At 41.5% G+C, this 23,735-nt stretch overlaps 1 protein-coding gene across 2 annotated transcripts; it reads left to right on the top strand.

The window, feature by feature from the left end:
- Window positions 1-1,168: 1,168 nt before the first annotated feature.
- LOC103475735 (gap junction delta-2 protein-like) lies at window positions 1,169-22,985 on the top strand. Of its 2 annotated transcripts, XM_008427571.2 has the most exons (3): window positions 1,169-2,663; window positions 5,242-5,298; window positions 20,591-22,985. In XM_008427571.2, exons 1-3 carry the CDS (start codon window positions 2,593-2,595, stop codon window positions 21,447-21,449), a joined length of 987 nt encoding a protein of 328 aa, XP_008425793.1. In that variant the 5' UTR covers window positions 1,169-2,592; the 3' UTR covers window positions 21,450-22,985. The 2 variants fall into 2 exon arrangements, with proteins under 2 accessions (XP_008425793.1, XP_008425794.1); XM_008427572.2 differs by lacking the exon at window positions 5,242-5,298 and having other exon boundaries at window positions 1,307-2,663.
- The last annotated feature ends 750 nt before the right edge of the window (window positions 22,986-23,735 follow it).

The raw sequence follows: 23,735 nt of genomic DNA on the forward strand, positions 1-23,735 counted from the left end.
CATAGCAGATATGTGTCTATGTCCATGAATACCGTATCCATGTTTCTGTCTGCTTTAGCTCACTCTTCTAGGTCACTGAAAAGACAATATACATCTGTGTCCCTTCATTCATGAGCCATCCACTTATATCCGGAATGCCGACCGGCTGATGCCAGCGCTTCAGCTGCTCTGTTTGAGAGTTGGCCCGTGCCAAGCAAGAGCCCTCATCCTCCATCGGTCCAGCTCTCCTCTGTGCTTTAGCACTCCTACGCCATATGTCCTTGGTAAAGGAAAGACCCCTTCCCCCCCTTCCGACACCCATTCCCTCCTCCCTCCCGTCTCTAGTCCCACCATAGAAGATGCTGATCTGGCAAAATCTCTTTGCTGCCCCATCAAGTCCTGATCTTTATCCATTTCCCACATGTGCATTTTTTCTAAGGTCCCAAAGCAAAAATGTTTGATTTCACCTTTTTTTCTTAAATAAATATATATAAGGGGGGTTTAAATTCTCAAACGCATCCCAGGGGCAAACAGCTAAATCTGCTGCCATGACTTTATTCTGGTGTGCTGGTCTCATGTGCTGCCACTGCATCTTTTTTCACTTCTGCAAATCTTGACTCAGTCCTCCAGATGGGAAAACCTTACTATGACTCACATCTTGAGAGCAGCTCAAGGATTCTTTATAATCCAAACTATTGTCCATCCTCTGCTTACCTTGGTGGCATGTACGTGTGCATTTGAGTTTGTTGACGACAAACTATCCATCTGCATGCATATGTTGGCAGGCTGGAGGTAGACTGACACATTTCCTTCACCATGTTACCATAAATCTATTGAAGGCAGCTTTCAATGTCATGGCAAAGTACAATACAGCGCTCACTTCTCTGGAGAGGGACAGAGTGTGGGGGGGCTTTAATGGAGGCTGCACAAAAGAGACGATCAAGAGAGAAAGAACATAAGAGGGCACGAGGGTTGGGTCAGATGGCAAAATTAAGAGACAAATAGGGAATTTGATGTAGGAACGACAGTTTTTCCTTTAATGCTTTTGATCTGTGGCACCTGAAAGAGTTCAACGTGCAAACCCCCCCCCCAAAAAAAAACAACAACAAAAGGATTACAGGGCATGGAGGCACTGTTAGATCTCAAATCCTCTCTTTCTGTGCAACATCAGGCAGAGACAGGCACAGCGGCACAGCAGCAGGCATTCTTGCAAGCATAAGGGAAGCAGCGATCAGGGTAGCAATCCAAGCACATTTACCAGAGGAGGCGAGAAGAAGGAGGGAGCGAAGGAGGAGGAGAGGGGATGAGAGGGAGCAGATCTATGAGCGGAGAAGGTACAGAGGAGAGAGGGAGGGATGAGGCAGGAGGGAGGGGGGTGTTGCATGCTCACAGAGTGTGACAGAGATAGAGCGAGAAAGCAAGGAGGGAGGCTCAGGGACAGAGAGGAGAGCACAGAGCTCCGAGAGAGGAGATGGAGCACTGAGGCAGAGGCAGCAGGAAGGACTGAGATCTGCACGCAAACGTGAATAGAAGAGAGACAGGAGGGAATCAGTGGAGGTGGAAGAGGAGGAAAGGGGGGGGGAGTGATGCCAGATGATGGAACCTAGAAACAGGTTGGACAGCTTTCCATTCCTGCCCTCTGCAGCAGACATGACTCTGGGCACTGGACTGTGCCGAAATTAGCCAGGGGGACGACGACGGGCAGGACAGAGGGTCTTCGGAGAGCTGCCTCAGGTTCAGTCTTGCTGGATGCAGTAAGGCAGCTGATTTATTACTGAGGGGCTGGGTGGCAGCGTGTTTGCAAGTGTATGCGTGTGTGTGTGCCTGTGTGTGTGCAGGATTTTATGGGTCTGTGTGGCGCTCCGAGCTGCGGGGAGCGACCATTCCTCCAGTCATAAAGTGACATTCAGCAGGCAGGAGCTTTGTGTTCTGGTGTGGGTCTGCAGTCCACTGTAGGAAGTAGGAGAGAGGGAGTCGGAGCTGTCATCGAGCAGAAACTATGTGTGTGTGTGCGTTTACGGTGAGCTTAGCCAAAGTGGATCAGCTCTATGTGTTGTGTGTGAGTGTTTAGGTTAGAGCACCAAGGGTGCAGCAAAGACAAAGATACACAATGCAAGGACGAGTGGTGAATGACACCAATGGTCGAGAGTGCAGCTGAAGTACAAGGAGTGCCCCAGGAGTAGAAGGGGACGAAGGAGAGAGAGAGAGAGAGAGAGAGAGAGAGAGAGAGAACAGCTAGAGGACAGAAAGAGGAAAGTGGAACAGTGCGAGGGTGATCATGGCTGTCGTACAGTGAGCTATAGCATATGCTGTAGCGCAGAGCAGAGCGCTGCTGCAGGGGGGAGGACAAGCATCACTGCACTGTGGAGGAGGTAGTGGGGAGGTGGTGGGGGGGGGAAGCAGTGAGTTCAGCACCCAGAAAGGGGACGCACTCTAGGACAGTCCCAGAAGAAGACACCAACGCCGAGAAAAGAAGCCAGGTCAGCGAGTAGAGGTCAGAAAGGACCTGGAGCTCGGTTCAGGCGGTCATAGGCTGGTCCTGCGGGCCAGAGGAAAGCCGAGGAAAGCCGAGGGTCCTGTTTCCTGTGACGCTGCTGCCGCCGGTCCATCACCATGGGAGAATGGACCATCCTGGAGAGGCTGCTGGAGGCAGCTGTCCAGCAGCACTCCACCATGATCGGGAGGTAAGGCACTGACCGGTATAAAAATGTTCTTCTCTCACGTTTGTGTTGTTTTGGTGATATTAACTCGAGGTGTGTGCTTTCATGTACAGTACCTGTACATGAAAGCCCCCCCCCTCTAAACACCCAGCTCCTCCTCCAGGCTTGTCCCAGAGCTCTCTCCTCAGTCTTCCCTCATTTTCTATTTCCACCCTCTCCTCACAATTATCCGCCTCTCGCATCACTAGTTAAGGGATAAACTAATTGCACATAATCAATACCAGGCTTTGATAAGCATTATGGTTAATGCAGAGAGGGTCCTTAGTTGATACTAGCTAATAGCCTGGGTATTGATAGATTGAGCTTGGCCAAAGACCAACAGGACAGAAGGAGGAGAGGGGAGTAGAAGTGAGAGAGCAAAGATGTGGAAGATGAAAGCAAGGTGAGGAAGGTAGAAATCAAAGGTGGGAGAGACCGACATTTGAAGAGTTTTTGTGTTTAACTTTTAGAAAAAGTTTGTTAGCTCCTTTTGGCCTGCACTAACCTTCCTCCTTATGATCATACGCTGGGATCGCTTCTTATGTCCACAGCGAGAACAGTTTGCAGCGATGAAGTGAAGAAGAAAAAAAGGTTCTTCTTAGATTGTGAGTCGGGACATGCCGTGGAGACGTTCTGTACAATCTGCGTGAAATATGTGCTCCACATCATCTCCGTGTGATTAATGGGATGCAAAAGTGGAATTTTCCGCTCGACTGAACGCCATCCAAACGTCCCACTTGGATGTTCATTTGGAAAAGTGAACGTTGCCCAGCCTGTGAAACCAGGATGCGTCAGAGTGTCATTTGAGAATTTTCTCATTAGAAGACAAAGAAGATGGGAAACCTTTGAATCAGTTAATATGGCTGCTCTCTCTTCATTAACCCTGATCACAGGTAGTCTAGAGGGAGGGCATTCGCTAACCTTCTCCTTTCTAATGTGGCTCTTTTTTTACCCCTTGAAGAAGCAGGAACTGGCTAACACAGTGCCTTATTATTTTAAAAAAACCATTTTGTCACAATATAACCACAAACTTTAATGTATTTCATTGTTTTTCATTTGATAGAACAATATACTGATGACGATACTGCAGTGCATTATAAAGCCTAAGCTACAAAATCTAAGAAATGTACCATGCAGATTTATTTTATCCCCTTAACCGTGATACCCATAAATACAATCTAGTACTATCAGGTATCTAAAGATGCCACCTAAACTGTGTGTCTCAGTAACAACTCCACCAGATACTTTTGTCCCTCTAGAGCTTTCATAAAAGCAGGTAAGAGGCGCATTGTATCTTTGAAGGAACTGCAGAGATTGACAGTTCAGGTGGGAGGATGCAATATTACTTGTGCACTCAACAAATCTAGCCTAAAGATGGAAGATAAAGAGCAAGAAGAAAGCCGTTGTATTTTACATCCAGTCACGCAGGGGACACGGCAACCATGAAGAAGAAAGTGCCGTAATCATCTGAAACCAGACTTTTGTTTGCTACATGCAAAAGACTTTGGATGGAAAAGTAACATTTAGAATTACTCTGAAAACACCATTCCCAGTGTGAAACATGGTGGTGGCAGTGTCATGGTGTGGGGATGATTGGTAGAGTTGAAAGAAGGCAGTTGGTCAGAATGGTGGCTATAACTGCCTACCACATTTTTCCATATGATTTTTTTATATTTATTATATAACAACATCATCAGTAATAATAAAAATAGTTTTAAGTCATGTTTAAGTATATGTTTTTACTTTACAGTTGTTTGGCACTTTGTGTAGGTCGGTCATATAACGTCCAAATGAAATACATTGCAGTTTGTGGTTATAAGTGATTAAATGTGAAAAACTATAATATGTGAAAACTTTTGTAAGGCTCCATACGTACCTTATAAATAATCTGCCAAATTAATGATACCGCAACTGTGTCAAAGCAGCACAGATGATGTGGGTCTCTGAGACACGGGTGGAATATTTTGAGACATGTGTCCTGTTAGCTTTAGATGTGCCCCTGATCCAACACCAGATTCAAATAATTGAATTACCTCTGCATGTGTGTCCGATGTGAGGGAGACGCCTACATGCGGGACACCGTCCGGTGAGGAATGGAGTGATCTGGACTGAGGCATTCCCTGTGGTTCCCTTCCAACCAAGAAATTTCAGCCAGTTCCTATTTGTTTACTGAAAGAGGAATGACCTATGAATGGTCTAATGTTTTTGGTGGGACGAAAACCTGCAAACCAGCTTGATTTAGAGGTGCATTAAGCAATATCTTCGTTCATATAAATCACAAGTTTCCTTTCCACTCTTGGTTTCGTTGCCTATTCTCAGCAAGCTACTTCTAGACCTGAATCGCTACACAGACATTTTTCTAACTCCACTGAGCATCAGCCAAAGCAGAGTTGGCTGTTGAGCAGGAGCTAAGCTCACCTTCGTGACAATTTCACCAAACTTGGAGAGCTGGTGAAGGAAGTCGGCCCTTTAGGAAAACAAAATGGTACTCATATTTTTCTCATGAGCCAGAGGAGCAAACAAAGGCTAAAGCGACAGTGAATATTGGAATTACATTCAACAGGTGGCCAGACAAAGGAGACCAAAGGGATGTCCGTGTTGCTCTGTTTCTGCTGGATATGTGAGTAGGCAACTGTTTGCTAATATGTCAGCCATAACAACTTCATAAGCTAGATGCTAACTGTTGTGAACATGTTTTGGAGTCTTTCCGCCCCCTAGTGGTCAAAATAAAGAGAAAAAAAAAGACTTAAAGCAGCTTTGAAATCCTGTCCTGAATAAATGAAGGCTGAAAATCAATCTCTGGATAATTCAAGCCACCTACAGTCTTACAGAGGCACAGAAGCAACTCTCAATTTGTCTGCTACTTCTCCCAAAATCATAACGAACACTCTGAAGATGCAATGCGTTCCTGTAACATTCAGGCATGTGAACATTATAAAAAGGTTAACTCATTAAAAAAAAAAAGTACCACAGTTAAAGAAGCAGTGCTTTTCTAATTGTTGCAGATCAATTCTTCATGCCTTTTTTTGTCTTTCAGTGTTGAGAACTATCATATAGAAAGCTTTCTATATGACATAAATTTAGCTATCTTAACGATCCCATTCATGAGCTAGAGAAAACAGCACTCCCCTCCCCTCCATAGGGAGTAGTTTTACAGCCACCACAGCTATGCGATACAGTACTGATTACGCTGAGATGCTTTGTAAATAATCCCTCTGTATTTGGCCTCCCTCAGACTGTGTTTGTCCTACATGGCTCTTTCTAGTTGACCCCAGGGTATTAATTGTTACATTAGGAGCTTCCCAGTCTGTCTTCGATTCACTTTGACTAGGAAATAGGAGACAAGCTACATTGTCTTTTGTATTCACATTGTACATCATTTTTGGTCATAGATCCCTGAATATTTTTTTTTTTATCATGTGGTTTTCATATATAGCCTGTCTGCAGGAAACCCTAATTAAAAATAGTGAAGCGTACAGTAGCTTCCATATTATAAGTATTTAACTAGATTATTGCAGTTTATCATGAATCGATGGTCTGGAACTGGGCTTTCTACCTGTAGAGAGGCAATTATTATTATTATTTTTTATTTTTTTTGCAGTTTTAACAAATCTACTGAAGATAACAATTTGATTCCAAATCCTAAGCATGTGTCTGCATGGTCAGAACATTACTGACACCTTCCACATTAAATTATGACAATGATGTCTATGGACGTACCAGCAAATTGGAGAATTGTTCACCACTGGCACGGTTTTGTGCTGTGGAGGTGCCTCTTAGATTGTTACTGAGCCACTCCACACCAAATTACGTACAAATTTACGTACTGACCTCTATGGGTTGAAAGGTTCAAGTCTACTGCACCACTGACCACCCCCAGCGGTTTAGTTGGGGATGGTCAGGTGTGCTCCATTGCACTTGTGAACATAAACAACTGTGATGTACTGTGGCACCGTTGTGCATTGTGAAGTCTAACACTTCACAGGGTGTGGCCAGAGCATGCGGCCACTGTCGGAAAGACCGCATCACGACTTAGGAGCGTCCAGCCTGTGTGTGTCGTTTTTCCTTTTTTGTTTTCAACAGTTTTGCATGTGTGTGCCTGCAGCACAAACACTGTGTGTTTCCCAAGTAGAAATAGAAGATGTTTCCCTTTGACTGAAAAGTCTTCCCCGCATCACCCTGAAAACACGGTTGCATGCCTGTCATCTTTTTTTGAGCGCCAATCAACAAAGGTAGCTCCTCTGTCGGATGACTAGACTGTCTGATGAAGCTACAATTAAGCTGATTCTTAATTGTAGGTTTTAAGCTAACCTATGCCCAGGCATAGGACAGGTAATTAGCCCAGGAATACAGAAATAGAATCGGACCATCTTCATGGCGCGGCATAGGTTAGCTTAATTACGGTCTTGGAAGGAGAATGACAACTGAGAATTGCTTCTGTGCCTCTGACTAACCACAGGTGCTGTGCGTATGGTGACTCATTCAGAGACTGATGTTATGTATTGCGATCTGACTGGTCTGTGTACAGTGTGTGCATGGATAACCAACGTCTGTCATTGTGACTACGCCGATAAAGAAAGCATTGTCAAGGCTGCAATAACCCCGTTTGCAGATCAGAACCTTGTGCTTAAAGTTACAATGATGTGGGACTTTGAAGCATTAAATATGTTGAAAATAAGCCGCAGCCTGTCTCAGCTGCTCTGTCAGTTTGGGGAATTAATGAAGTTTCTGGTTGTAATGGGCAGAGGGAGCTTCCTAAGAGGACAGAGCCAGGGCTATTTGTGCACTCTATGTATTTAATTAAAATACATGCTTACAGAGATATTCCGGCCTATTTGATTAGGATTCATAATGGAAAGTACTTAGGTGGCATTAGTCAGCACTGTGCTGTCTGTGCTGTGCCTTGTGTGGATCTCTAAATGCATAACTGTCACAAAAATGAATAACAGATTTTATGCTGAGGGCACAGCTGTCTTAAATTGATTTGGCAGCCTTGATAATGTTGGTGGTTGTTTTGTGTCTCATGGGTTTATACATAATTTATTGATGAATCTTCTATGTTTCCACCTTTGTGAAAAACGTACAAATCCTGATTTGTTCATGGTCTTGAAATTTTTTTTTTCTTTTCAAAAATAACCCTTAAACTTCTGGATTTTTTCTGTCATATTACAATCATGGCTTTAAAGTTTTTGATTGAAATTTTATCTAACAGACCAACACACAATACTACATAATTGTGAAAGCTAGGACACATAGCTAGATCTGAAAAGTGTGGTGTGCACTTCTGAGTTGACGGTTTCTGAAACCTCCTTCAGATGAAAATACACATGCAGCTAGGGGTTTTGGAAAGCTTTGCACAACTGGAGACAACTAGAGTTGATGGAACGCAATAACACCTTCCAAGTCTTCCTATAGCTTCTCGATGGTCTGGACTTTGACTAGGCCATCTAGACATGGATATGCTTTGATCTAATCTGTTCCATTGTTGCTTTGGTTTTGTATTTAGGGCTCATGTCCTGCCAAACCCAGTGCCAAGTGTTTTGCAACCTTAAACTGGTTCTTTTCCTTGATTGCCCGCTCTAGCTCCAACCATTTTCTCATGATGTCGACCATCTTTTCTGTTATTGTTGAAAAGAAGTGTCTTTCACAGCATTGCTGTACCAATTTTCCATTAAAGCATATTTTGCAGGGTGCACAACTAGTTTATTCAATAGAAAAAAACAAATGTAGACCCACATTTTCATGCTGGTATTTGTGAAAAATTTCAAAACCGTGTATTATTTTCCTTTCACTTCACAATCACACACTACTCAGTGTTGGTCCATCCCATAAAATGCATTTAAGTTAGTGGTTGTAATGTGACAAAGTGTTAAAAGCCCAAGGAATAGTCTATGAATAGTTCTTGCACCATACAAGTGATTTTTTTAAAATACACATATTACAATTTGTACAAGTTGCGAATACAGTGCTTGTTCCTGCAGGGAAAACAAATGCTTATTAACTGCACTGATCTGCCAAAAGGATAACTAAATGTGGACGGCTGGTGTCTAGCATCTCCCACCATCTGCTTTTGTTCGTTTTTTTTTCATCCCCCTGTGTGATGTCAGCTATACAGAACAGTAACACAATACTGACAATAAAAAACCTAAGCTATTAGCTCTAACACACAGCGTACTTGAGAAAAAAAAGTATTTACATAATACATAATGCACAGGTTAACCAAGGGTTACACAGCGGATGCTTCTTAATGTAATAGGATTTGATGTCTTGCAGGTAGGGGGAAAAAAAGGGAAGGGAGGAAGGAAAGAAAGGAAGAGTGTCAATGCATCTTCAACAAGACTGCAATGCTGTAGTCACGCCAGCGCCAAAGACTAATAGAGGAGTAAGAAAGCACACGAGGCAGCAATAAATGGAAGCATAGAAGGATCTAAGAAAAGATCAAATGATAAAACCTGCCAATGGATAAAAAGGAGAAGTTGTGGAGATAGAACAACAAAAAGAAAAAAAAAAACTGCATTTAGGGAGAGTAGGACGCAGAGGAAGCAGAAAAAGTTTTCTCTCCGCAGAGGCTCGGTCCAGGGAATCTGTGTCAGAGCTGCTTTCTTTTGGAGCCGGTGCTGAAATAAAGAGAAAAAGAGGCAGATTATGTGTAACATGAATTTAGGAGATTAGCTAAAAAAAACAAAACAACTTTTGGCATGCTAATTTCTTACTCAGCATACATAAGAGGCATTTTTGTGGAAAATAATGTTGGTGTAAATGTCCAAATCAGTTCCCCCCACTTCATATCCTATGCAGGCATAACAAACTCAATCTATTATTTATAATCTATCACTTCTCACTTCAGCATTATAAATCATAAATTCTTAATAAATGTTGTGCTCTGCCTGTTTCGAGTTGCAACACGTGTCAAGTCATTCATTAAAAATGGATGCAGAACTGACCGGCCTTTTAATGCGGAGGAAAAAGTGGCGAATGAAACACCTCGCTGCCGCGAAAGCTCGGGAGAAAAAAGGAAAGGAGAGCCGCGCAATGTTGGATGACACTTGGAAATCCTTGTTTGCTGAATTTAAGAGCAGAAAACACACAGTCTCTGCCGCTTTTCACTCTTGTGGGTTTTAACGGACACATTCTCTTCACTTTTCCCCTAAATGGGTCAGGATATCCACAAGACGGAAGTACCCTGCATTAAGGAGGGCACTCTAGTTCTCCTAAAATAATCCAAGACACAGGAATGCTCTGCTGGAATTGAGGGCATCATCCTATCAGAAACACGAAGACGGGACACATTTCATGTAACTTTCAAAAGCCTTACCCTGAAAAAGACCCGTTCTGCCGTAGGGAGGGATTTCGATGCAAAGGGGAATGTTGTCGCCAATATTCAAGCGACGGGTTAGAAATCGTAATCCATCATCCATTGCTGCTGCGATTTGAAATGAAGTGTTTCTGCGTGCGTCCAGAGTTCCCATTGCTTTATTTGTGCAGCAGCTGACGCTGAACATCATTGATTATTCTATTCGACGGGGCGATTTTTGCAGATAAGCAGAGTTCGGCTTTTGTTCAGCACCGGCTGTTATTCGTTTTAGCAACCAATCAGCGATGTGTGTTATTTGTGCAGACTTTATAAGGCGCTACGAATGTGAACTCTATGAATCACACGCATGATCCATGTTGCCATAACTTCGCACATGAAATGAGGCATTTACAACTCCCAAGCATCCACGGAAGTACATTACTGCTTGTTCTATTGGACTGTAGGCTGATTGAACTCAGTCTTTAGAGATTACCTGGCAAAGACTAACAATAGGAGTCTAACCAAATCAATGAAACTGCCTATAAAACAAACCAACCTTTCAAACTGCGAGAACTAAAGAATCTGTAACTGTACGTAACCCTCCATCGGGGGAAAAGCAGGAGATTAGTCTTTTCCCTGCACTAATGTTGAGCTCCATAAACGTAAGAACAGATATTTACTTTCTTGCAGATTTCAAAATCATGATGACCAAAAAACAGCGGTGATTAGCCAATTTCAGGTTAAATTTCACTACCCATGCACAGTCCAGTACAGTAAAATAACACTTCATTACCGCTGCATCCCACTTAACAGACTCACCAATGATGTTGCAGAATCCAGTTTTCTGGAGAGCAATAGCTATTTTATCAGTACATACACTTACAGTTTTTATTAAACTCATGTTTTCTCCTGATGACGATGTTTTCATGTGGCTTTGCTAGGGTTAAGCGCTAGGCTAGTGGTAGAATTTATTCTCTGTTTTGGTATGACTTGTTGATATTTAGGTCTGTCAGATATTTCAATAAAGTTCGAGGAGATCACCTGTAGACAAACGAAAGATTTTATGCTTCCCTTTAAACGTTTGTAAAATTTAATGACTAATGTTTCAGCCAAGGGCAACACAGGAGAGGTTGCATGGCACAGACAAACAGGAAGTGAATGTCACTGTCAAGGATATCGTGCAGCTTGTTGGGATGAATCAGCAAAAATAATATGCATATTCTGTTATAAAGTTCTGCAAGCTGTAGCATTTTTAAATACAGCATTATAGCTGGGTTCAAACTGAAAATGTATGTAAAATTATTCCCATTGATAAAGCAAGTTCCATCTGAGGGGCATACACGTTCAAAAAAAATTTAATTTAATAAGGATCTAAGTGGGTGTTTGCATTTCCTGTCAGTGGCTCGTGGGTGTTCCTCTCGGTCATGCACAGTAAATCAAATATGTAAAAAATATATGGCCGTACACCGCAGTCGGTTTTGAAGTTGTAGATCTAATTCGAAGCTTTCAAGTGTGAGCTGAGTTTCTAAATAACATGGAGGAAAAAGGGAGTGGAAAATATTTAGATGAGATTTCGATTGTTGCTTTTCTTTCTGCTAATGCTGTCATGTACACAAAATCAGAACGAGGTTGAATTCAGTTTCTACAGAGCTGTTTGTTATGTCTGATTTATATTGTGCAGCAGGGCGATGATTGTAAAATAGAGATTAGGGTCTTCTGCCTACTGCGACTTGGAGTAAATCATCATAAATGGTCAAAGTAACAGTAAAACCATTGAAGAAAAAGTCGATTGTAACAATGGCTGTAATCCCATTCAACATTTTTATATTGCTTAATGAGAGGGGCAGACATTTCGACGTTCCATTTTGTGTTAAATTATTTGAATTACATTGCTCATCACCACATTACGTAGTATAACCCAAAGTAGACAAAACAGCAGGAACTGACAGATCCTACATCAACAGCAACTTGTTTTTTAGGGTCACACAGGCAAAATCTCTGTGTTGAAAAATTCACAGTTGAACTTGTTTCAAGCTACAAAAACTGTAGCAAGTGAGTTGCCTGACAGCTTGAACTCCCCGTAATTTACTTTAGTGAAGTTTTTATTTATTTATTTATTTTTCCCTGCAAAGCTTTAATTTTGAACAAAATTATTCATGGACATTTCAGTGTTAATGTCAGATCAGATTTTCTTCCACATCCTTGGAGACCCGTCCACATCTTCGCTTTCTCCTGCACAAGATGGCCAAGTGGGGCTGAGCCAAGCCGGTCGAGTCAGGGTCCAATATGACGGGAGAGGAAAACATGTCCGTGTCATCTGCTTCAGCTTTGTTCAGAGTACAACAAATAACAGATAAAGTAGTTTTGTTTCATTCAAACTAACATGCTTAAGGAAAAAAATATAATTGGAATATTTTCCACATAAATGGCTGCAGAAAGGTGACATTTAATTTAGCAGGTGATTTTAATGGTGGAATGAATGTTTCCTTAAAACAAAGGGGGAGGTGAAGAAGTAAAAGTAAAGCAATCAAAGACTAATCTCCAAAAAGAAATGTTTTGCTCCTAGTTAAAATTGTATTCCTGACATGTTTGTCTCAGAAATTCTGACGAGCAAATAAATGATTTATGGAATATTTTTTAAAAGCACTCATTTTGATCCAATCAGCATAAAGTGCTGGTTTGGACTCAAATGGAAATGCTGATGTGATTCATTTGAAGCTTTTGGCTTATTTCAGATGTTCTGTACGCACAGGCATTGGCGTTCTTCGCTTGAATAGAAATGAAAGGGTAGTTTCAGATGACATAAAGACAAATGAGATGTGGAAAAGCCGGATCTGGTGTGCGGCGCAGTCATGCATGGCTAGGCAGACAGAAAAGCTTTAATCACAATCCTTTAGCTTTTTTTTTTTTACCTCCTACCTGTTGGGCGCCTCAATCTTTATTTTTCCTCCTTTCTTGTTCTTTATTCCTGTTAAACAGCTGGAGTTCAATTCCCTCAGAGATGCTGAATGAAGTAGTGAAATAATTACATCTCTGTGACTATTAATTCTTGCTGTTATACGAACAAAACCTAAAGATTTTAATTCTAAAATCATAAGGAAACAACAGAATCTCTTACAAATCTCTTAATTGAAGCGCCTCAGCTGAGGGAACACAAATTTAGCCCGTATTAAAAGTAATTGTGGCGCCCACTCTCAGTGGCACCCCTGGCTGTCGGCTTCACTGCCTGATACGTGGGCAAAGCCTGAAACTATTAACAGTTTAAGAGGGGAGTGCGGATGAGGAGAAAAGAAATGTCTGCACTCTGATAATTAAGCTGCCTAATTTTGAGGCCTGGTAAGGTCTTTATTCATTACACGGTGCCATCAGTAATCAGTGGAGCTTATTATTGAGAGCTTATGGGCGGGAGGGATATTTTTGCCACAGATAGTTCTAATCGCGAACACCCTTCCAGAAACTTTTGTAATAATTTACACCTTAAGTTTTGTTGTTAAAGGTGCAGTAAGTAATTTTTCTGCTATGTAAATTATTCTCAATGTGAACGCTCCCTGGAGTTAAGGTTGGGTATTGAGCATTAATGATCGAACAGCATCAAGAAAACCAAAAAACACAGAAAACAGGTTAGGAAAAACGTTATTGTGGAGCAAAATGATATATATTTTTAAAAAGATTCTTGTAATTCTGGGATGACGAACCAAGGCACGTTGAACTTGATCTATTTTTAGATTAAGAAAATTTAAGTTGATGTCATTTAGTAAAAGTTAGAGACATTCTTGCTTTTTTATAGCTGTAAACAAACACTTCACATCTCCACGAAAGCACAAACCCCACTGCAAAATATGGGAGATGGGAAGGTCAGTGGAGTTAAAATCTTCACATTTCTGGTAACTTTTAATAATTGAATTGCCTAATTTTGGGGCGGGGTGAATGCTTCAGGACAGATTCTCTGCATGCACAGAATGTTTTACATGTTTTAAAGCAAGCAACTATTTTATGCGAGAAGGCAAAGCAGTGTGTTTGCTGATGCATCTGCTCCTGTGCCATAGGGGGGCTCTGTTCTCCCTGAAGGCCTTCAGCAGCAGCTGTTGTATGAATGAAGTTTTTTTGTGTTGCGTGTGTGTGCGTGTGCGTGTGAAAGCCTCTGGGAAAGACAGGGCTTGCATGTCCAGCCAACACACCAGCTGAAGAGCAGCAAGCATAAAGTGAAACACAAATCACACAGGTCAGTCAGCAGACTCGTTCGAAGGGCTTCTCAAAGCGAAGCGCGACGCCCGTATCTCCGCTTCCTCCACTTGCCGTCCCTCCAGACCTTTACTTCTGCTTGTCCACGAGCCGCTGTCGGTCTTTGAAGTTTTAGGAAAATGCCAACTGTCGTCTCTGCGGTGCAAATAGATAAAAATGAGCAGCTCTGAATGTGAAGTCACGTGGGGCGGGGGGAGAATGGGAGACACATCAGTTTTCTTCAAATCCTGAAATGTCTATTGGACAGCAATGGGGGATTTCAGAGGCCTCTGAAATTATAATCATTAGTCTCAACTAAGAGGAAGTCCTCTGGGAGGAAGGCAGCTAAATGAGGTGATGAGAGGGAGACTGATGTGGGTGATCTTTTTTTTAAACCCATAATTTAAAGAATCATTTGCTGAGGGATCCATTTGTTGGAACGCCTGAATCTTTTTCATGTTGTCTTTAGCAATTTTGCTCAGCGAGTGAGTTTATTTTTAGAGCCTTCCCTCGGGGTGTGAGAACACTTAAGATTCTGAACCCCCTTTTTTTCATTAATTATGATGGCTATTGAATATTCTGCAGGTTCAGGCCTCTGGGCTTTACTGTCCTGATCTGCTCCAGCTAACAGTATTGGCTTGTTATTCTGCGGGACTTAAAACACTGATGTTTGCAGATAACCTCGGTGCACCGTGTTCTGCTAATGCAGCAATCCGCCTCATGCTGATTATCCTGTTACCCAGCACTGGTGCGCACACACACACACACACACACACACACACACACGCATACACATACACACACTCTTGAAAACACACAAAGCGTTCAATACATGCAATGTCTTGGGATCTTTTCTTTTTTTTTTTTAATGACAAAAATTGCTTCAGCACAGACTGAATGACCGTAGCTGCAGTATTGAACATCCACAGGTTAAATCTGCAAAGTAACCACTGAGGTGAACAAAGCTGCAGTGAGAAAACCGCAGCCAGAAACGGCTGCCGGCACTGCGACGTCAAACAAAAGGCTTGTCCTCAATAATATTGCAAAAAATCTGGCCTTTAATGTGATTCACGCTGCGCTAATCAATTAACGGAAACCTAAACATTTAGACACATCAGTTTTCTCACTTCAAAATATTCTATTATTGTTTTAAGAAACAGATCTAAGCTAATTAGATCAGAGTTATAAAGTGAAAGAAGAAGTGTATAAATATAAATATTTTACACAGGACAAAATATGAAAAGTGTGGTGCCATTTGTATTCAGCCTTTCTTACCTTAACACCCCTCAATAAAATCTAATATGATTAACTGTTTTAGAAAAATTACTTCCTTAGTATAAAAAGTACATATATGCATACGACAGAATATTTATGGAAGAGTACCAAGAACATAAAGCAATGTTGAAAAAAAAAAAAGCCAAGAAGGAGGCGTTCTGCTCAGATGAGATCCAGACTGAATGTCAGGGTCTCTGTGTGTGTGTGGCATAAAAGTCTTACAGTAAGACAAGGTGGTGGCAGGATGATGCTTAGGAGAAGAGAAGCTTGCCATGGTTTATGGGCGGGTAGATGGAAGACAATGATCCAAAACAAACAGTCAGACCTTTAAAACCATAAAAAAAACTAAATTATGAGTTACTTTCTGTTGGGCTGTTAGATTCAAAATCCCAGTAAAATACACTGACGTTTGTGGTTACAACTGATCAAATTGTCCAAAGAAAAAAAGTTAAAAAGTACAGAACAGAAGAGTATTTCTGCAAAGCACTGCAAGTAGCTTATTTAATTTAAAAAAACGACCGACTTGGTATTTATGCAGCCGCTTTCCGCTTACAATATGCATAAATGGATATACAAGAAAAGCATAAAAAGAGCTACCCTCATGAATCAAAGTTAGAGAAAAATCAATCTAAAATCTTTTTTATTATTAGTCACTTCAGGTAAAACAGGGAATTTATGATCAATCATACATTTAAACCCAAAAGAGAGGTAAAGAGTTTAGCAAACCTCTTCACAATTTCAGCAACAGATTACAGAGCTGCTGCTCCTTCACATAGGATGTGGTAACTGCTATTATTAACATAAATAAGTAAAACACATAAAGAAAGAAAAAATCTTTTTTGACCATTTTGATACAATATGAGTCATACTCTTGAAATATCTCTGAATACTGCAGATGTTTTTGTTTTATTTTCAGGAGCTGAAAGGCATTCGAGCCTCCATGAGTTCAGATCGTCACACGCTTGTAGTTTACGGTTAAACCTCTGATTCCTACCTGATTCTATTTCATTTAATTTTATAATCTAAGACGATAAATCACCCAACGATCACACGATGTGAAAAAACAATTCTATAAAAACATACGTCATCATGTCAGGGACTTAAATTGTCTAACACCATCTGTGTAAAGGTTGTACATTGTGTAACAGATTGCAGTAGCTTTAATTAAAATGAACAGCATACCGGTTAGTTTACTTTAAAGTACTAACAAAGGGCTTGCAGTATATGTGAAGTGAGAGTGTTTATAAAAGGAACGAAGCCACAAATGAATGCACACAAAAATGACTCTTGAGAGTTCAGACCACCACTAATTAAGCCTCAGTAAGCTGGATGAGAGGAGCGTTTAATGAGCAGGYCACTGGTTTGCACCGAACATCTTGCATATTTCCAGTTGACTGCTAAGTGGTTATATGCTAAATTACATTGCAGGGATCGTATACGTTGTTGATTATTGGTGAAACAAGCCATCTGTTGCGAAACAGCTTCTATAATAGATCAGACAGAAACAGAAGCAACAAAGCAAAATCGTTTCCGCATCAGAAAGCCGCCTCGTCTTTGATTTCTTCACCATGTGAACATTGGAGGTATAGGGGACTGAATTAGTTTTACCACGCAGTACGTGTGTAGTCTTTATTGACAAGGGGAAAAAGGTTGATTTTTAAACAAAACACAATKTAACTTTTGTCGATTAAAACAGAATGTGAACAAATATTACAGTTAAATATATGCAACCAAAAACGTCCATGTCTGCTTGCATCAAATACCGAGTGGAGGGTTTTGATACGAGGGAAATGGTTCTCCACCCAGAGTGTTATCGTAGGCGTGAGCRTTRCACTGTTCGGCACYATAAAGAAAACGCTGCCCGACTGAGTGTTCCTGCATGTGTTTGCRTTTCCACTAAATGGAAAATAGTTGCCCCCATGTTGGGGCACATTGCAAGCACAGTTTTCAAACACAGTTTCCATTTCCGAAAACAAAATTAAAGGGGAACTGTTCAAAATTATTCAGAGCTTTACGCAAGAAACGGCAAAAGGTGCATCAGTTTCCGCTCAAACGCTTYGCTGCCGAACCTCCTGATCCCACCGAGGCTGAGTGAACAGAGCCACGACGCTTCATGTAAATTACATGCAAGATCTTAAATTCAAAACTTGCAGGGAAGCTGTGCTCAGTCGGGTTATCAAACACACTCAGAGTCAGCGTAGCATAGGCACTCGCAGCTGCTTTGAGCACAGGCTGCTGGATGTGTTCACCATTTTTGCACACATGGCTGAGTCTTTGTCTTTGTTTCTGCATCCCCGAGTCTGTCTTTAAAAAAAAAAAAAAAAAAAAAAGTATCACACACAAGCAGATAAACACAGGTGGGGCAGGAACAGCCGTAATGCAACACTGCTCTATTTTAAGTCTGCTTTATGTCAACACATGCTCCTCTCTGCTCTTATCTTCACCTGCCTCTCACTTCGCTTTAACAAGCTGTCACCCCAGTCACGCTCTTCAGAGACGTTTATTATTTCCCTCCACTAGGAAGCCTGGATTCAGACACTTTCGCTTCCCTTTTATCAATCTTTGCAGTGCTCTTTTCCCCTAACTTTGTTCTTTCCTCCTTCCAGAATTTTCACCCTAATRCAGRTAGAAAGTGTGGCARTCCACTTGTTCGTAAAAGAGACRTCAATACYGCGTCACTTTAGCCCTCCTTAGAAGCACGGATCCTTAGCGAATGCCGTCTACCAGGGGTTTTCTAACCTATTTTCTCYGTCCCCTAACTTGTACAGCRAGTGTCCCTGTTGTGCGCAGGAGCAAGTGTTTTAAAAGTGATTACCTCCTCCATGCAGGAGGGCTAYAGGCACATCCTCTGCATTGTGGCGTGAGTATCGGGGAGCCCCCGTGATGCGCAGGCTTTCCTTGCTCATTAAAAAGAGCTGAGTGTGCGGCCCTAAAGCCCCAGTCCTCCTCCGCAGTGCCCAAGCTGGATCGACACCAGAATGTAACAGTGCAGCACATCAGTCTCTCAGAGGCCTTAAACAGCAGCTGCACCACTCTGTAGCTCTGCTGCTCCCCGGACACGGCTTTCTATAACTGCAGCAGCGCTCTAATAATGCTCAATGGGAGGTCCTGACAGGTTTTAGAACAGCCACCCTTGACAGCTCAGCATTTATGCGTCGGGGAGAAAAAGCTGACAATAGTTTGACGATGCGAGTCTTTTAAGAGAGGATTTGCCTGAGTCTTTGTTTTGATAAGTGCAAAGAATTTAAAAGCGACTCGTCGCCAAAAGCTCTTAAACTGTGATGCTTAGACGTAGATTAAACCTTTCCTGGTGGCCATGAGGGTCAAAGTGCAGCAGCATGTAGGAAACCCTTCAGTGCAACAGAGAAGTTAATAGGGATCATTGTTGCAGTTGTGGTAAAAAGAGAAAACACCATCAATAAGTTCAGCGGTTTATTTGTGCATGATGGAGGGTTTTGCTTCCTCCTTGTTTAATAAATAGCAACATGGTGGAATCTAAGCTTTATGGGGTTTTTACTCTTAAAAAACATTAACATAAAAAGTGAACATCGGAGGGTCCGTTCGTTTAAATGTTAAAACCCAGAAGGTTTTACCATGAATGTTCGGAACCATTTACATGTCGTCTCCAGGGGATTCGTTCGCATGAATTCAGGTCAATTCAACTCGGTTTAACAGAAAACCGCTTACAGCACCAACACTCAAGTCACATGTCAGCCCACTTTAAAGAGAACTACATTTGATTCAGTTTGGCTCAAGCCAAGCTCTTCCTGCAGCACAAATCATGTCAAACCAGGAACAATTTTATTGACATAAAATCCATGTAATTCAAATAACTTGGTTTTAGTTACTAGATTTTAATTTCAGATAATTTAAAACTGAAGTCGGTGCAATCAGCTCCTCGGAGTGTAGTTAATAAGTTCAACACAGTTCGGTTCAGTTCCTTTATTGTTGCTCAACTCAGTTAACATCAGCTGAATTCAGTTTGGTGAGTTTTTTTATTGCACCAGGACACAACCAGTTACTGTCAGTGAAGCTCAATTCAATTCACTTCAGTCCAATTAGATTCAATTTAATCAGTGCACGCCTCGTCACTTTAAAGAAAATAAAATCAATCTGATTAATTTTGTTTTTGATTAGGTGTTTTAAGCACAAATACATACAAAATTGTTCAGCTAATTTCTGCAGATCTCAGTCTTTTAAATTTGTTTAAACTAAATGAATTTCAGTTTATTTCAGCTCAACTACGCTTATTTCAAGAATACTCATTAATGCCATGTAACCCAAGTGAACTGAATTGAGTAAAGTTTAGTTCATTTCAGTTCATTGCAAATTAACTAACAGCAGTTAATTTAAACCCAACTCAGTTCAGTTTATCTGAATTTAGGTCAACAACAGCAACTTTTGTTCTATTTCTTACAGTTCAGTTTATTCTCACTCTGATTGGTTCAGTTGAATAAAATTCAGTTAATAGTGTTAGGTCACTTTAAGCTATTTAAAAAGAAATTCAGTTCAGTTTAGTTCTGTTTAACTTCACATCCTATTTGTTTCACATCAAGTCACGCATTTATTTGTTTCTGTGTTTTCTGCAAAATTTCTGCTTGATTGATGTGTTGAATATAATATAAGAGAGTTTTAATATTTCTGCTTCTTTTTTGTTCCATTTTGAAGGTTAAAGCTACTTGCTACAGGAAAAAGCCATTTTAACTGTTATAAGTAAAGATTACATATCTTAAGAGAAAGTGTCAACCTCTTCTGTTTTACTCTCTCTTGATCAGTGGTCTAACATTAACACAGTTTTACTTTATAGTTTGTTTCAGTATCTGAATAGTAGCAGGATTGAACACAAACACAAATATTCTAGCAGAGTTAGTCTTAAACTTACTTTCTGGCTGAGTTTTCAAGTGATTAGTGACTAAGAAAATTATTTTTTATAGCTTCATCTAAGTAAGTCACGAGCAAAAAGAAAAAACACTTAGAATATAGTGAACAAGAATTTCAGCATCTAAACTGAACAGTCACACACAGGTTTCCCTGCAGATTGGTACATCTGCTCCTCATTAACTGATGTCGTCTTTCTCCGCTCCCCTGCCTGCCTGCTCCTTCTTCTTTTGTGCCTCTGCAGGATCCTGCTGACAGTGGTGGTGATCTTCCGTATCCTCATAGTCGGGATAGTGGGCGAGAAGGTGTATGAAGACGAGCAAATCATGTTCATCTGCAACACCATGCAGCCCGGCTGCAACCAGGCTTGCTACGACAAGGCATTCCCCATCTCGCACATCCGCTACTGGGTCTTTCAGATCATCCTGGTGTGCACGCCGAGCCTGTGCTTCATCACGTACTCCGTCCACCAGTCCGCCAAAGCGCGTGACCGCAGCTACTCCCTGCTCCACTCTCACATGGACCACCACGGACACGGCCACCACGGTCGCCACCACGACCACCACGTTCGCAAACTGCACTCCCGCAACATCAACGGCATCCTGGTGCACCCCGAAAGCAAGGACGACCATGACATGGACGTCAAGGAGATCCCCAACGGACCCCGAGGGGCCCTTCCCACGCACAAAAGCTCCAAGGTGCGGCGGCAGGAAGGCATCTCCCGCTTCTACGTCATCCAGGTGGTGTTCCGCAACGCCTTGGAGATCGGTTTCTTGGCCGGCCAGTACTTCCTGTATGGCTTTAACGTTCCGGGGATGTTTGAGTGTGACCGCTACCCCTGTGTGAAGGAGGTGGAGTGCTACGTGTCTCGTCCGACGGAAAAAACTGTCTTCCTGGTCTTTATGTTCGCTGTGAGCGGCATATGCGTGCTGCTCAATCTGGCCGAGCTCAACCACCTTGGATGGAGGAAGATAAAGACGGCCATCCGGGGTGTGCAGGCCCGAAGGAAGTCCATCTGCGAAGTACGCAAGAAGGACGTCTCACACCTGTCCCAGGCCCCGAACCTGGGCAGAACCCAGTCCAGTGAGTCAGCGTATGTCTGACAGAGGCTTCTCCGCCTGGGAGCTCGAGGACCTTTGAAACTTTGGACGAGAGCTTTTCCCCGGCCTGCTCAGTAGGACACAAGACTGGCCACTGAACCCTTACTGGTCAAGAGCACAGACTCTGTGCAGTCACAACAACACGACATGTCACCCAAAAGAGTTTTTGACACTTGAAGACAAAAAGAACCACCCGCGAAAACTTGTATGTCCAGTTTTCTGACCTCTGACCTCTCCCTGGGTGACACTAGGTGCTTTCAGAGAAACTAACACTGAAACTGAGCATTTACAAATAACACTAAGATACTGTAAAGATAGTCTGAGGTTGAAAAATCTACAGTTCTTTCTTAGTTGCCTTTGCTGTAGGTCAGAAAAAAAGATGATGTAATTTTTTCCATATGTGCATATGCAAGAGCTTACGCGAGTGCGTGCATGCATGGATACGCAGGAGAGTGTGTGTGTGTGTGTGTGTATGGGAAACTGAATGCTAAATTATTCTGAATTACTGAAAGTAAGATAGTTATTTCTCATTGTTGGAGAATAGTCACTTGATGGATAAATAAGCACCTTTTTTCTTAAACGAGCATAATCTACGAGCACTAGAATGACCCTTGTGAACTGGAACACAGTATTTGTGTTGTATTGTTGTCGTCGCTGCAGGATTTCTGTTTTGGAGGAAAAAAAAACAAAAATGTCACATTTCTTCATGTGCTTTGATGGATCAGATGCCACAAAGAAAACGGACTGACAATGAGTTTTATTTCCAACACTGTGTCGGTGCTCTTCGTTGCTCCCGGTGCCTCCGAGACACGCCGTTTACTCTCAGAACCGAAAACCACGCCAGTATCCTTACGTCAGCTTGTAAAATGCTCTCGCTGCCGAGAGGGCTTGTGAATGGAGTGATTACACGCAGACCTTTTTTGAGTTAAACGGAGGGAAAATACAAAATAACGTAGTCACGAATATTTTAATGCGTAACCTCAGACCTTTTTCACAAGCACATTTGGTGCCATATTTCAAAGCTACTGTACATAGAGGAAATGTAGTAATTACACTTAGCCTTTTTCCCTGTCACATATGGATAGGCTACATGTGGGCGGGGAGCAGGGGCTTTGGGTGCTTCTGAAAATTAACCATAGATTGCAGCTTTAACAATATTTAGCATTAATGTGCTCTTTGTTATGCCTTCAACCCCCCCACCTCTAATGGAGACAATGTCCCACAAAGTCTTTTATTTCTTTCTTTCTTCCTTCCTTCCTTCTTCGGACTTTGAAAAAGGCATGTTACAGAAGCATTAATAGAATGGAATAGAATATGACATGTAACTTAAAAAGAGACTGTTTTATTTATTTGCATCCTGCTCCTGTGAAATGTAATATTCAGCATGCATGAAGAAGAAAAATATAAAGAGACACGACGAGGAAATCTCGTTTTATGGGGAATACCGAAAGCAGAAAATCGGAAAAGGCGCCTCAACTGCAGCAATAATAGACTATAACATGTGAAAAGAAATATGTGAATAAATGATTATGCAGCGATTCTGGTTGTATTGTGTTTTACGGTCCCAGTCGCATTTGCTTTCGTTTTTCAGTTGACGTGTTGGAAAGGTCAGAGCAGACATACCGGACTGAGCAAACCACACACATCAGCAGAATGAACACGGAGCATCAAAAGCACGAATTTAATGCACAGAGAATTCAGACCTTGTGGTATTAAATCATAATTAATTGCACTGAGTAGATCTAGGATGCATTTAGGTGGTAGTAAGCACATTTAAACCGTTTACACAATGTCTTGCGACAGCATTCATACCTTGTTAGGTGTTACACATTTCATAATTTCACAGCCAGATTTTTAATCTAATTTAATGGAATTTTATGTGATTGACCAACAGAAAGTAGTGCATAATTGTAAGTGTGAAATACCTTTTAAAATGTTAAAAGAATAAAAGAAATTACATTTTGGGACATGCATCTACCGTTTTAACACATCTAATGACTGATATGTTTGCCAAATATTACTTTAGATATTAATTCAGGGTCTGTCAGATTGAATGGAGAGCATATGTGAATATTAGCTTTAAATAAATCTCAACACATTGATTTAGCTGAAAAACATATTTATATTTAGCAAAGAACTCTACATCTGATACTAAATGGGACAAGCATCTATCAAAAGGTAATAAAACAAAAACATCCATATTATTAAATAAATGACATGCCGGCCATGTTTTATTTTGCAGCGCCTGAGAAAAGTTTGCAAGCATTTCACACTACTCAGATTTTTATT

The sequence above is a fragment of the Poecilia reticulata genome, linkage group LG14 (assembly GCF_000633615.1).
Source record: "Poecilia reticulata strain Guanapo linkage group LG14, Guppy_female_1.0+MT, whole genome shotgun sequence".
NCBI lineage: Eukaryota > Metazoa > Chordata > Actinopteri > Cyprinodontiformes > Poeciliidae > Poecilia > Poecilia reticulata.

Excerpts from the sequence above, each read along its gene's own strand:
- LOC103475735 (XM_008427571.2), top strand. The coding sequence starts at position 2,593 with ATGGGAGAATGGACCATCCTGGAGAGGCTGCTGGAGGCAGCTGTCCAG. Across the intron at positions 2,664-5,241 it reads CACTCCACCATGATCGGGAG|GTGGCCAGACAAAGGAGACC; the intron begins GTAAGGCACTGA and ends TACATTCAACAG. Across the intron at positions 5,299-20,590 it reads GCTCTGTTTCTGCTGGATAT|GATCCTGCTGACAGTGGTGG; the intron begins GTGAGTAGGCAA and ends GTGCCTCTGCAG.